This window comes from Zeus faber (genome assembly GCF_960531495.2).
Source record: "Zeus faber genome assembly, chromosome: 11".
Classification (NCBI taxonomy): domain Eukaryota; kingdom Metazoa; phylum Chordata; class Actinopteri; order Zeiformes; family Zeidae; genus Zeus; species Zeus faber.
Window position 1 is genome coordinate 20,155,590 of NC_137205.1, and position 14,613 is coordinate 20,170,202.

Below are 14,613 nucleotides of genomic sequence, written 5' to 3' on the forward strand. Positions count from 1 at the left end.
GTTTACCAACACACACACACACGCACACACGCACGCACACACTGGAGGAAGTGGGGAGCGCCGCGCGGTGTGCAAAACAAACCGCCACCGACCAATCGGGTGCCGGGATCTGGCGGGACGGAATATAGGTCAGCCAATTGGAGCGCGGCTCTCATGTGTGTCTCCTTATGGCTGCGGAGGTTTTTGGGAGCCCGGCTGATTACCCAACACATTACTCCAAACAAGGTCAAAGGAGTTGATTCCCAAAGATCATTTATAGATATAATTAGTTTAGCCGTTTCATGAAGAGCTACAGCAACAAAAACAAAACACCGAATCAATTGAATTGCCCTCGGAAGTTTTTACGTGTCCAATGCTTTTGGTAAAACGTTGTTATTATTATTATTATTATATAATTGTGCAATAGAAAATTAAAATAATAAAACTATAATTAAAAAAACCCAAAACATTTCTTGCTTGCCAAATCTTTCACATTCACAGGGCAACTGTACTTTGGCCATTTTTACAATTTTAGAAAGACGCTGAGCACTGTTTTAATAACTATTTTTACGCTACTATAACATGAGCTACTCTAGATGTCCTGTGTCAAATAACAACAAATCAAACAATAAGATAATACAATAAAAAAATAAAAAATAATTGTGCATTCCTCCTCTTCAAAGCACTCCTCCTGTGGCCACATGAGATGCATTTGTCTGCAGGGCCCTTGAAACCAGAGCCCTGTTCCTAACAGCCTCACAGGCCTCATTCTGAATTGATCTATTCTACTTATTCCATTAACTCACACGTCACACTGCAATGCACAGAAGGCCCGGTAAGAAAAACAGCCTTTGTTTTAGCAACAAGCTGGTTGATTGTTACTGTTTTAGCAACAAGCTGGTTGATTATTATCACAGTAATATGCTTGGACTTTGACCGTGATGGCCTGGGAAAATGAGGAAGAAGGTAGAATATACTGCAGACATACAGTAATAACGATTAAAGATTCTTCTTCTTCTAGTTCTGTGCATAGATCTGCTGTTCAATGTCACCCTTCTGGTACACTGTTAGTTGCAAATGAAAAAATTGATGGGTTTTAATGCAGGGGTCCAAAAACTATGCCAGTCTTAGAAAACTACGCACAACAATAACACGTTGGTGTGGGAGGAGTCCAAACATATCAAAAAGTCAGCATTTCGCAACACAACTTTATTTAAATGTTTGTTTTTCTTCTCTTCCCCTTTATCCATAACAACACCCGTTATGAAAATAAATAACACCACCCATCGACTCAAGAGAAATTCAAACACAATCTAGACCAATGTGAAGTTTATATTTGTTATCGCTTAATGGTGACACGGTCCAACTGGGTAAAACATTCACTCTCACCACTGTTAAATTCTGACTGAATGTTTCTTGAAAACAACAGCTATTCATAAAATATGGGCATGCCCCAAAAAAAGAATGATCTACAGTATACACTCAACTACTGTTGTATTATTGATTAGGACTAAATTCAACATTATGTTATTGAGTAGGTGAGTACCAGAATTCTAATTATTTCAGTCGTCCATGGCGTCCACCCCCATTTTCTCGCTTTCAACTGTGTCACAATTGAGTCTTGAAAGGAGCAGAAGTATTGACTTTGACTCATATTTTGTAAACTTTCAGACCCTGTCACAGAAGTGTTGACTTGTTTGATTGCGCAAGGTTTGAGGGGAGACCTTTCACGTTCACTTCATTCGTACAACATTCATAGAAAAAACACACAAATGGACCATGTGAACCATGTGATATTATTTGCGAGTGGAGCTTGAAGGACATTTGAGCATTTGGGGGTGGGGGGCGTCCTCCGCCGGTCAGTCCTGGCCCCTGTGTGCGGAGAGGTAGTTTGAGAGAACGGAGGGATAGTCCGTCATCACCCCCGTGGCTCCGATGTCGAACGCGGCCTTGATGTCCCGCTCTTCATTGCACACGAACAAATGCACCTGGAAAACAGGCATTTACAGGTAATTTAAAGGAGGTTTAATGCTCTGTCAGTACTCTCTTTGCAAGTTTTCTTTCTTACAAGCTTTACATAGATAGATTAATGGATCAATAGATCGATAGATAGAAAGGCAACAATAATAAAGCAATGGAATACAAAATATACAACAATAAAATAATGTATAAAAAAAAACAATAATATAGTAGTAAAAAATAATAGTTGACTGTCCAAAATAAAATATGACAATATACATTAAACCTCGTGATAAACAACAAATGTAACCGAAAATACAACAGGAAAACAATAACATTTTGAAATAGATGTGACCCCGAAAAATAAAACGAAAGAATTAGGCCATATACAATAATTAACTAAAGAATGAACCAGGTAGCTGAATGCAGAGATGTGACTTATGTACAATAAACCAAATGACAAAATATTAAATATAAGTGGACAAAAATGAACCTAAAGGTACTGAAGTATACAATGCCTACTGTTCATGCTGAAACAACAGTAGGTTTTATATATATAGAGTGGGTTATATATATTTTTACATATATTGAATGGGTTTTATATATTATAAATAGAGTAACGGGTCTAATGCTCTATCTACAGTATCTATCCATCTGCGGTATCCATCTACATATATTTATCCATCCATCCATCCAAAATATATTTCCCAGCAGGGTATCAAACCCAAGATTGCCACCACTCCAAACCACGATCATTTGCGGTGGAACAAACAGAGGTTTCAAACCTTTCACCGGTTGCTGAACAGGAATGTGGATCCAGGAATATTCCCTAAATGACATTGTGCGACCTGCACACATGGAAAAACTTGCACAAACTCACAGTCACTTCTGTGCTCATCGAGATAATTCAATTAAGGGGGAGGGTCTGGAATGTTTTTTTTTTGTTGTTTTTTTTTTCGCTCTCCTGTTCTAGGAGCCTTGGAAAAGAGCGGTGCGGAGAGTAATGGAATGTCAATATGTCATGTATTGGCATCTAATCTCTACGGCAACCAGCAATAAACTTATAAATAAAATCATCACCAACACTACAGGCCACTCGCTGGCGTCAACAAGACAGAGTGAAGGGAAAGTGTCTACGTGCTCAGTCGACCTGTTGTCAGAAGGCGTTTGCTGCAGAACGAGTGCGGAGAAATGGTTTCAGTTCCCGGTGAGTGGGCGTGGCAGCTTGGTTAATGATACGTCACATGTTTGCCAAGTCACATTTTGACAAAAGCTTGAAATTTGGACTTTTGGTGCTCAAATCTTAAAGTAATGCGTCAAAGAGGTATGGTGGTGAGTGACCGAGGAGTCGATTTATTGCTGTGTGGAGGACCCAAAAACATATTTGCGTGTTTTGTAGGCTTTTGATCTATAAACTTTATGTACCGGGTGTTTCTCGAACTATTCATATTCGCACAATCTGGTGACAAACTGACAATTCTGAAGGTATTATACCTGAATTCCACGGGCTGCAAGATGGTTAAAAAGACTCTTCCTCATTGTTAACCTGGGAAGAAGGAAATCAGCAAAGAAATACACAAATGTAGGAGAAATAAGAAAAAATATTCTTTAAGTTATTTGTTGTTTTTTTTGTGTCCCACAGCGACAGTGGGAGAATAATGCTCTTTTGTTTCTGTTAAATCGTTCCACTCACGTTTGTAAGAGGGAGATGACCACCCTGCTTTTCAGGACTCGCTGCGTCGGGATGAAGGTCCTTCGTTGATCATAGAACGAGATGGAAAAACATCAGCACGCGCTTCCCAGACATGCACGCTCCTCACGTGTTCACTGTCATATCCAACTCCAACCAGAGCAGAACCAGAGCAGCACAAGCAAGATAAGAGCCATAAAAACCCTGGTTTAGACTGTAATGTAAGCAATAAACCTAATATATATATATCACACTGTGGAAATAGTCTGGGATTATTTAACAGGAATTGTAATGTAATACACATACGCGTAAATAAATAAGTGAATGAATAAATTAACGAACTAACAAATAATTAAATGAATAAATAAAGTATACAGTACACAGTTACTACCCAAACCCTGAACAAGTGGTCATCTTTAACTAATATGATTTTAAATATTAACACAGGTCGTGACGTTATTATCTTTTAAAGTGTATGTACTGTACTGTAAAAACACACACACACACACACACACACACACACACACACACACACACACACACACACACACACACACACACACACACACACACACACACACACACACACACACACACACACACACACACCTGTTGAAGACGCACGGAAGGTAGAACTGCAGGAAACTCTCCCCCAGCGGGACGAAGGGCAGCAGGCCGGTGTAGAAGAGCAGGAGGAGCACAACGCCTCGACCTATGCTGAAGCCGTACGGCATGGAGGGGTTCTGTGTGTGTGTGTGTGTGTGTGTGCGTGCGTGCGTGCGTGCGTGCGTGCGTGCGTGCGTGCGTGCGTGCGTGCGTGCGTGCGTGCGTGCGTGCGTGCGTGCGTGCGTGCAAGAGAAGAGCGAGGAAAGTTTACTACTACCAACATTACTCTACCTATTCTTGTGTAATCTTGATATTGCTGAAAATATCCGAATACTTAACTATATTCACTGGTAAATTCAAGTAATAATGATGCTAAAAGACACTTGACACTAAAATCAATCATAAAGAAAACAGTTAAGAACTTAATGTGAGAGACTTTGAAAATTCAAACCGATCAAGAATGAAGCTATTCTTGATCGTCCTCATATTTGATCGTCCTCATAAATGCCATTCATTTTTTATTGTACCCTAAAGGTTATGTACCGTTTCTCTGCACTTCCTCAGGATACCGGAGTGAACAGAGGCCCAGACGCTGATGTCCTCTCTGCCGTAGCGACTGACCAGCTCAGACACCTGCACACATGATGATGATGATGATGATAATAATAATAATAATAACCTTTATTTGTCTAGCACCTTGCATACATGACATGCCACTGAAAGTGCTTTATATTAATAGAAGGCCATCAAATATAAAAAATAAAAGCAAAGAAAACAAGCAAAATCCGTAGAATAAAAATACTGTAGGTAAATATTACACTAATTTCCGATGTGGGTCGTCAATTTAGGCTCAGGAGGATCACGACCATTCCTCAGCAAATGGATTATCATCATCATAACAATAGACTTCCACGCAGGGGTGGGGGAAGTCAAAAACAACACTTAATTATCAGTGTAAATACAGCTCTTCGGAGAACACTATCTCTTATAAAAATAAAAGCACTTGTTTTGCTGCAAAGCCACATTCCATCCCTAAATTAGTGCAGTGACCTCCATTGTCTGCGTTTAAAGTGTTGGTCCAGTGTCGGGAACGTTGCACTAATGGTTTCCTGTTATTGTCAGCAGGCTCATGTGGAGAAGTTGCATTTTCTTTGAGTGTGTGTGTGTGTGGGGGGGGGGGGGGGGGGGGGGGGGGGCTGTGGATTCTTCAACATGGGACGCAAAAGCAAAAGTAAAATATGTTTTTACAATTTGAAAGCCTGCTCCACCTTCTGTATCAGCCGCTCGTTGTCCTCCTTGATCTCGATGTTGACGGGAACGTTTGGGAACTTGTCGAACACCTCCTCCAGCCGAGCCAACTTCCTGTCCGAGCCGCTGCTGTAGTGACCTCCAGAGCAACAAGGGAGTTAGACTGCAGCCCTGAGAAATTTATGCCCTGAGAAACTTTATGAAGTTCTACATCATGTCTTAATATAAACGTAAAGCATTTACACGTTTACAGCCGCAGACCAAGGTACAGAAATTGATACAAGCGTCCATAAAACAAATTCATAAATCAAAAATTATAAATGAATAGCTTCAATAGATAAAAAAAAGTTTACATTTATTTCAGTGCATCTGAAAATCATAGCCAAATCAAAGTACACATACTGATACAAGTAACAATAACATACATTTATTTTTCTAATTTGCAATTTTGAAGGCATCTGAAAATCAATACCCATCCACGGAAACACACATGCACGCACGCACACGCACGCACACACACACAATTGGATCTAAGGTGGAAAGTGATAAACACCTGCATAGAACGTGACCTCCAGTCTCTCCTTGTACGAAGGCAAATCCTGCAAGACGTGAGAAGCCGTTATTACAGCACAACGCCTCACTGCACTTCTCAATCAATGACCAATAAAGGTCGTATCAATATTGTATGTATTCATATTATATTGATTATAACACACACATTATCCAATCCAATTTGTTGTGACATGTTGACATTATCTGGAAACCGGAGGCATGCAAACTTAATTTAACTTCCGGTAAAACATTAAGAGCAATGAGAAGCTTTCCCCGTGAGGTCCTTATCTAGGATGAGTTACTGAGGGAATACACAGCGTGGGTGGAACTGACGCCACGGTTACCATGGTTGCGGTTTATTCAATCATCTATTGTGTCTGTTTATATGTTGTTCTATATTGTTTGAGGCGAGTTTGTTGCATTAGAAAGATAGGATGTACGGTCAATGACAATGAAGTAACATAACGAAAACATAGATTCACTGACCACAATTTATGCCAGGGGTGATGAGTGAGAATTTTTGTTTTGTCGATATTGGTACATGTTTATAAAAATACATCAAATTAATATAAAGTTTATAAAATCATGAAATAAAAATAATTGTATTTTTAAATATGTAATTAAAATACATGTTTTCTTATAAATATAATAATTAATATAATAATTAATAAGTTACAAATCAAAAACGAATTAATTGAAATAAATGACAATAAATGTATTTATAAATGAAATAAAAAAATAAATATATTCTAACATTTATTATAACTTGATTATGAAATATAAATATGCCTTTGCATTGGTGTGCCGCTCGGACCTGCAGGTTGACAGCGGAGACGTCCACGCCTTGCCCCGTCTGCCGCAGCAGGTTCTCGTCATGTGACACCACCACGTGACCGTCGCGGGTCATGTGACAGTCCAGCTCCAGCAGCCCCGTGCCAAGATCCACTGCACTGCAGGGAGATAAGACCCAACGCAGTGCTTTACGTCCAATACACACTGGTATGCTACAGTCTTCTCATGCATCTTGTTGTTTTCACGTGCAATGTGCTTCCAAGTAAAATGACACCTGACACAGGACTCTGCTGATGTCACCTGACACCACATGACGTCACGCACAATGTAACACCAGCTCCATTTCGCTGCTATACACTCACTTCACATTTTATTCGGAACACTATATTAATAACTGTGTAGGGCCTCCCTTTGCCCTCGAAACAGCCTCAATTCTTCTTGGCACGGAACCCACAAGATGTCGGAATCATTCCTTTGAGATTGTGCTCCATGTTGACATGATCGCATCACGCAATTCCTGCAGGTCTGTCAGCTGCACATTGATGCTGCGAAATCTCCTGTTCCATCACATCCCAAAGGTGTTCTGCTGGATTGAAATCCGGTGACTGGGAAGGAAATTTAACAACATTGAACTCATTGTCGTGTTCATGAGACCAGTTTCAGACGACTTTTTCTTTGTGACATCATGGTGCATTATCATGCTGGAAGTAGTCGTTAGAAGATGGTCAGTTGATGCCATGAAGGGATACACATGGTCAGCAACAAAACTCGAATAGGCTGCGGCACTGAAGCGATGATTGGTTGTTATCACTGGGCCCAAAGTGTGCCAAGAAAAAGTTCCTCACACCATTAGACCATCACCACCAGCCTGGACTGTTGGTACGAGGCAGGTTGGGTCCATGGATTCATGCTGTTGGCGCTAAATTCTGACCCTACATCAGTGTGCCTCAGTAGAAAATCGAGATTCATCAGACCAGTCTACATTTTTCAAGTCTTCTACTGTCTAGTTTTGGTGATCCTGTTCCCACTGCAGCCTCAGCTTCCTGTTCTTGGCAGAAGTAGAACCCAACGTGGTCTTCTGCTGTTGTAGCCCATCCGCCTCAAGGTTCCACGCGTTGTGCATTCTGGGATGTTGTTCTGCTCACCACAATTGTACAGAGTGGTTATCTGAATGCGTTTTCAGACCTGTGGTTCGTTTGCTTCGTTCCGATTCAGGGAATAATATATAAAAATGTTGCACTTGGACCGTGTTCGTGTTCACACTGCAGCGCCTAACAGCGGACCGGAACGCCACGCGCTTGAAAAAAACGTTTTGTGATTGTGGCCATTCTGAGTAAAACTCTTGAGACTGTTGTGCATGAAATATCCCAGGAGAACAGCGGTTACAGAAATACTCAAACCAGCCCACCTGGCACCAACAATCACGCCACGGTCGAGAACAGTGAGATCACATTTTTCCCCGATTCTGACAGTTGATGTGAACGTTAACCGAATCTGCAGGACTTTACTCATTGCACTGCAGCCTCATGATTGGCTGATTAGAATATTGCATGGATTAGTAGGTGTACAGGTGTTCCTAATAGAGTTCTCAGTGAATGTATATAAAGAGCAAAATATAAAATCATCAATAAAATAGAGATTGGTGCAATAATTGATCAACATGGTTATCGAGCAAAGTAATGGGCCAGGAAATAAGCATATTTTGCAAAGCAGAGAAGACAACTGATTTGATTGTTCAGTTTGCTCAGTGGAAAGGGAATCAATAGGATATATACGGCTGCATAGTTGATTCGTAAGGTATATTATAGCTTTGAGTCAGATAACAACAAAACTGATCTGTGCTGTAACTTGCTGTATCACGGCGTCCTGTGCTCCTTCCACTCTTATATTTTCACTTACCGTACTTGTGTTAACCTTCACCCAAGCATAACTATGTTCAACAACTGCAAATGGCTTACAGCATTTTCAGCAAGACAACATACAGCAGATAAAACAACATAAGGGACTGGTATGCTTTAAAATAAGGCTAAAGGTTGTCGACATGGGGTCCGTTGACCCCCAGGGGTACTTCAAGAATTCTGCAGGCGTCCGCAGCTAAATGGATAATAGTTTAAACTTCACCATTATTCCATTTATAAGACATGAGCACCGTTAAGGGAATCACTGGCTGTAGCACAATGTGTAGACCTACATAGCAGTTTATCTTTCTTGCATTACTTAGGGTTCAACCCGTTCTCACGCTTTTCCGTGATCATAGTCACGAAAATTAATCTATTGAATCGTGTTCCAGAGTACGATTGTCCAACTTTTATTGTGCTACACAGAACGAAATTTATCAATAACCAGTTAAATCGTATCTATGATTGAAATTCATAATGAGGATATGAACCTATATCCTTATTCTCGCCCAACCTTGAACTTAATCGACCATTCAGAGAAAAAGCCAAACCAGTATCCCGCTTTTTTTTTTACGAGAGTCAGAACGAAATTTCAACCCGTGCATTTTTAAATTTGAATACATCCATGGCTCTCTTTCTAGCATCACTCACATCGCCATTTGCTTTTTTGGAAAACAGGTTGTATGGGAAAGAAAGTAGTAGAAAGTTATTTTTCTTTGATCTCGGTCTTAAAATATTCTCTCCTCCGGAAGAAAATAAACACAGAGTGAGAACATGTGAAACAGAGGGGAGGGATATGAGAGCAAAAAAACATGGACGGACACGGGTGTTGAGTTGTTCATGGTTATTCGGCGCGGCCGGTAATTTCTTAGTGCTACAGTTTGTTTTTCTTTGCGAGTCCTTTGCTGACTTTGACCAGGCGGCTGGGCCACGGGGTTGGGGACTCACTGTGTGAAGGCCTCCATGGTGTTCTCGATCCTCTCTCCGCATCCTGACAACAAACAAAAAAAGGGCCCGGCGTCAACATGTGGGAGCAGCAGGGGGTTCCCCAAACGCTGTTCCCCCGGCCCCAGGGATGCACTCAGGGCTGCACTCAGGGCTGCTATCAACCCTGCAAACACATTCTGCTGATTTATGCTCTTAAATAAGAGGAATTTGTCATGGCGAGGATAAGCATTAACAGAACAGTCTGAAAAATAGTACTTATTAAATGGAATAAAATAAAATAAAATAAAAATAGCAAAATATAGACAAATTGCCAAAATGACAGAACAGAAAAAGCCACACAAACAATATATAGAAATGTCATTCTATGCACATGATCAATTATTGATCCAGGCATATAGGGTGTAAAGTATTAAATATTAGAATAGGTATAAATATTACTATGTGCTAGTTATTACAGGGTCTGGTTTTATATTCATAAATTGTTCCGAAATTGCACAAGTAGCATGGATATTGCACAAAAATGTAATTTAGTCCAAAGAGTATATATTCATGTGAGAGATCTGGCACCGCAGGGCGTCACGGTTGTTGGTGTGTGGAATTTGAATTCGCCATAGAAATCAATGGACTTCCAGTTGGTTGTTGTCGTGTGCCGGATTTGGTGTAAAGCCGGCTTTAGGAGCAGTCAGTGTTCATTTAAAATCCCTTTGAGACCGTTGTGTAGCCCCGCGACAAAAGGCTATAAAACCATGAAAGTACCATGAAAACGTGTTTTAACGGCGTCTGATCGTTTTGTGGGTCAAAGTGAAACATAGAAAGTTAGATAGAAAAATAGTTAGACCAGGAGTCTGTACTTCTTTCACAAATACATATTTTTTTATAAACGAGTGTGAAACCCCTCAGTTCTGTGTACGATTAAGGTAGTATGACCACATTTTGAAACCCCCAAACCGGGACACTTAAGTGTACTGCACGTTTGGCACTCGGTTGGGGGAGGGGTGTAAGAGAGTGTCTGAGAGAGTGTCCCTTTTACGCATGGTGCGTTTTTTTTTGTTTTCGTTCAATAAGGTAACCGAGAGGCACGGGGACGTGCAGTGGAGTGGGCCCTGCACATCCACACATACACACCCCTGAAAGCACACAATCCACAGCGAGCGGGTGGGCGTATTGATGACCACGCCCACTTCTCCGGTGGGATCTTCGTGCACGCTCTTTTCTGCTTGCCTGTATACAGTATTTAATATAAGTAAGAGCTGAAAACAATTATAATATTATTTTAATAACGTTGAAAACCGGGACATTTGAGAGTTTTGCAGATATCTGTCGGGACCCGGGACACACAGCTCGAAACCGGGACGGTCTGGTCACCGTAGGTTAGGGTCAGCTGTTTGGGTAGTTTCTTTTACAACCGGGCCTGATGTGCATTAGCCCTGCAACTCAAATCGGACTATTCTGTATTTGGCCCACGATGCCGTCGCGGTCAAAATAAATTCCTGAAGAGTTCCCGAAGAGATTGTTTGCGCACCATCGGTCTGGGAAGGGTTCCTATAAGCTCCGGGGCTCGAGTGAAACGGTCAGGGACGAAGAGAGTGAGCGTCCGTCCTGCCGAAGCCGCGCCGAAAGCAAAGTTGCTGATTGATCCAGGAAGTCGAAAAGGAACCTCCAAGGACCCGCAGGTCAGCGGCAGTAAACGTGATCCACGGAAAAGCAGCGACGGGGAGCCCCCCTGCTCACAAGGAAGAAGACGAATGTTCAGCTCTTTTGACTACAATCGCTCTAACGTAAGAAACTAGAAACAGGATGTCGCGTCGCTTCTCATTGGCAACCGGCTGTAGCCAATGTTACTCTCACGGATGTACTGCGGCGTCGGCAATAATTAAAAAAAAGAGGAGCTTTAAGGTTTTTAAACAAAACACGCAAAAAAATACATATATTACGCGCTAACGTGGATTTCACGTTTTCAGAAAGGAAATTTAACATCTTAGCATGGATATAACCCAAAACGTTGACTTTTGCAAAAGTGTAAAACCCTATAAAACTGCTCAAATACAGGGTTTTTACGACCCCCCCCGTACAACAGGTAAAGACTCTATCATGAGCTTCCCATTTAAGGAAAAAAGGAGAATCAACACTATCTCATGGCTTAAACCGTTCGCCCCACTGGATTTCATTGAAGCACGGAGAGAAGCTGCAGCAGAGTGGTAAGTTTCTCAACAGTAAAGCGTTCGCTGAGGTCGCGTTATGAACGGTGATAAATGACAGGAAACTACATTTTAACACGGCCTGGGTTGAAAAACAACGCCCCAATCCACCTCCAACCCCGCCCAGCGACATATACAGACCCCTCCATCCACCCATCTTGTGGTGATGGCCCCCGTTCGGCCCTTACCTCCTCGGTGTGAGATGTGTCTGCAGTAGAAGGCCGTGCGCTTCCTCTTGTGGAGGACGTGCGGGTGCTTCAGCAGGTACAGGGAGGTGACGGTGTACCCGCCCAGGACGGGAAGGATGAAGTACAGCAAACTGCTCATCCTCCTTCACGAGAGGCACATAGAGAGAGAGAGAGAGAGAGAGAGAGAGACAGAGAGAGAGAGAGAGAGAGAGAGAGAGAGAGAGAGAGCGCCCACCTACGCTGCTGGAGACGCTGCAGGATCCAGTCGAGGTCGTTGGAAAAAATAAAAATAAAAAAAGTGTGTTTCACATCCTTCGATTCGACCAGCAACACACCCCACACACACCCACAAGAATCAAAGCAAAATATTCTGCTAATTGAGACTTTTTGCAGTGATACACCTCTCTGAGTTGAAGCGAATGAAGATCGAGATGCCAAAAAAAGTCAACCCCGGCGAGTCGTCTCCCCTTCACACACCCAGCCGCCGCTCCTCCCACCCAGTTGTCACCTTCGAGCCGAGGAAAAGAATGTTGTAACACATTTTCTTTACCTTGCTCAGAAGCTAGGGGTGTTAAAAAAAAACAAAAAAAAAACAAACCAAAACTTGACAAACTGGAACGACGACAGTAGAAATCTACCTCCGCTGCTTCGAGGCGGTTTGGGTAAAGGGGAACAAAAAAAGAACCCCACAAGAGCTCGAAGTTACATTTAAAACCACCTAATGCGACTCTATTGCCCTCCTGGATCTCTCTCTGGGTGTCGGTACCTGCCAGGTACGCAGAGCAGGGCTGGGAAAGTCTGTTAATGAAGCACCAGCTCCCCACCCAGACCTGGCCCCCAATTCAACTCTCCATCTCTCTCTCTCTCCCTCTGCAGCCATGGGTTCTTCCCTCCCTCTCTCTCTCTCTCTCTCTCTCTCTCTCTCTGTGTATGAGTGTGTGCACATGCACAGGCGTGTTTTGCCCATTTAAGTTAACAAGTACTAACTACAGACTATGAAAGGAACAAGGACATCCGTTTCATTTCTTTCTCTCGGTACGTGGCGAGCCCCATGACTTGTGTCTATTTGACGAAGGATGGGCGTGCAGGGATAGGTAAACTCAAAATTGACCAAGTGTGTGTCGACACAATGACCCACACCCACGCACACACACACACTGAAAAGCTGTGAAAGGTGCGTTGGAGTGAAAGCCCAGCGCAGAGTCAGCAGAGCCCTATAGCGCTCTGTTGTCTAACATTTCAATAGGCCACTAGTGCAGCAGCAGTAGGCCTGTGTGGGTTTTGGGAAGTGGTTCTGAATTTTTATTTTTAATTCTATTTAATTTTATTGTGATGGACGCGTTTTGAAGGGAATGTTTATTTTGCAGGATTCCGTCTTTTATGTCTTGTACATCTACGGCACACACACCTCCCACTGCCCCACTGAGCGTGACTTTCCCCCATATATCCCTGTCATAAATACCACTCAGCTCTGCCAGGGTGTGATTTTGTGATTCCATTTATTTGCCCCCCGGGCTGTGAATGATTCCCGTCCGTAGTTTACCACATTTGCTTGCATCCCTGTGAAATAACGAGCGAGAGTGAGTCGCTCCAAAACAAATTGCGCTTTTGTCATTAGTCATGGAGAGGATTCTGTGAGAACCACCGGCTTGCAGGGACTCGCCACAGAGGCAGATCAGGGTGAAACTGTCAAACACGACGTGCAGCTTCACTTCTGGAGTGAGATATCTGCAGTCATCTCACTGAACTTAATCGGAAACGTCACCGAAGAAACTATTTCTGCACCTGTCAGGTGCGGGTAGATAATCCAGTTACATGGAATTTGAATTGGAGCTGTTTCTTTTTTCCCAAATTAATTTTTACCTTTAGATTTTCATGTGTTGTGTAAAGCACTTTGTAAATGTTTTTTGAAAATTATTTACAAATTAGGCTTTGATTAATCATGTCCTGAAAACAATAGGCATTAAATGTCAAAGAGCAATAAGGCTGCCTTCATGTACCCCCTGGGAGCTCGGATTTTCCAGTTTAGTTATGAAGCAGTTGCGCATGCCCACGCACGCACGCACACACGCACACACGCACACTTAAAACCACTGACAGGTGAAGTGAATAATGTGTTGGAAGCAGGAAAAATGGGCAAGCATAAGGATCTGAGCCACTTTGACAAGGGCCAAATTGTGATGGCTAGACGACTGGGTCAGAGCATCTCCGGCACGACAGGTCTTGAAGGGTGTTCCCGGTATGCAGTGGTCAGTACCTACCAAAAGTGTCCCAAGGAAGGACAACTGGTGAACTGGCGACAGGGTCATGGGCGCCCAAGGCTCATTAATTCGCTTGGGGAGTGAAGTTCAGCCCGTCTGGTCTGATCCCACAGAAGAGCTACTGTAGCACGAATTGTTGAAAAAGTTGATGCTGCTATGATAGAAAGGTATCAGAACACACAGTGCATCACAGCTTGCTGCGTATGGGGCTGTGTAGCCACAGACCGGTCAGAGTGTCCATGCTGACCCCTGTTCACCGCAGAAAGCACCTACAATGGACACGTGAGCGTCAGA

General features: G+C 42.6%; 1 protein-coding gene across 1 annotated transcript; it reads right to left on the minus strand.

The window, feature by feature from the left end:
* Positions 1-1,214: 1,214 nt before the first annotated feature.
* On the minus strand, positions 1,215-12,197 carry gdpd3a (glycerophosphodiester phosphodiesterase domain containing 3a; the record flags this gene model as incomplete). The annotated part of the gene is made up of 10 exons (XM_080009902.1): positions 1,215-1,967; positions 3,433-3,484; positions 3,632-3,691; positions 4,238-4,371; positions 4,778-4,867; positions 5,503-5,621; positions 6,036-6,081; positions 6,849-6,984; positions 9,673-9,715; positions 12,059-12,197. The coding sequence occupies 10 exons, from the start codon at positions 12,195-12,197 to the stop codon at positions 1,839-1,841; spliced, it is 948 nt and encodes a 315-aa protein (XP_079866028.1). The 3' UTR covers positions 1,215-1,838.
* Between the last annotated feature and the right edge of the window lie 2,416 nt (positions 12,198-14,613).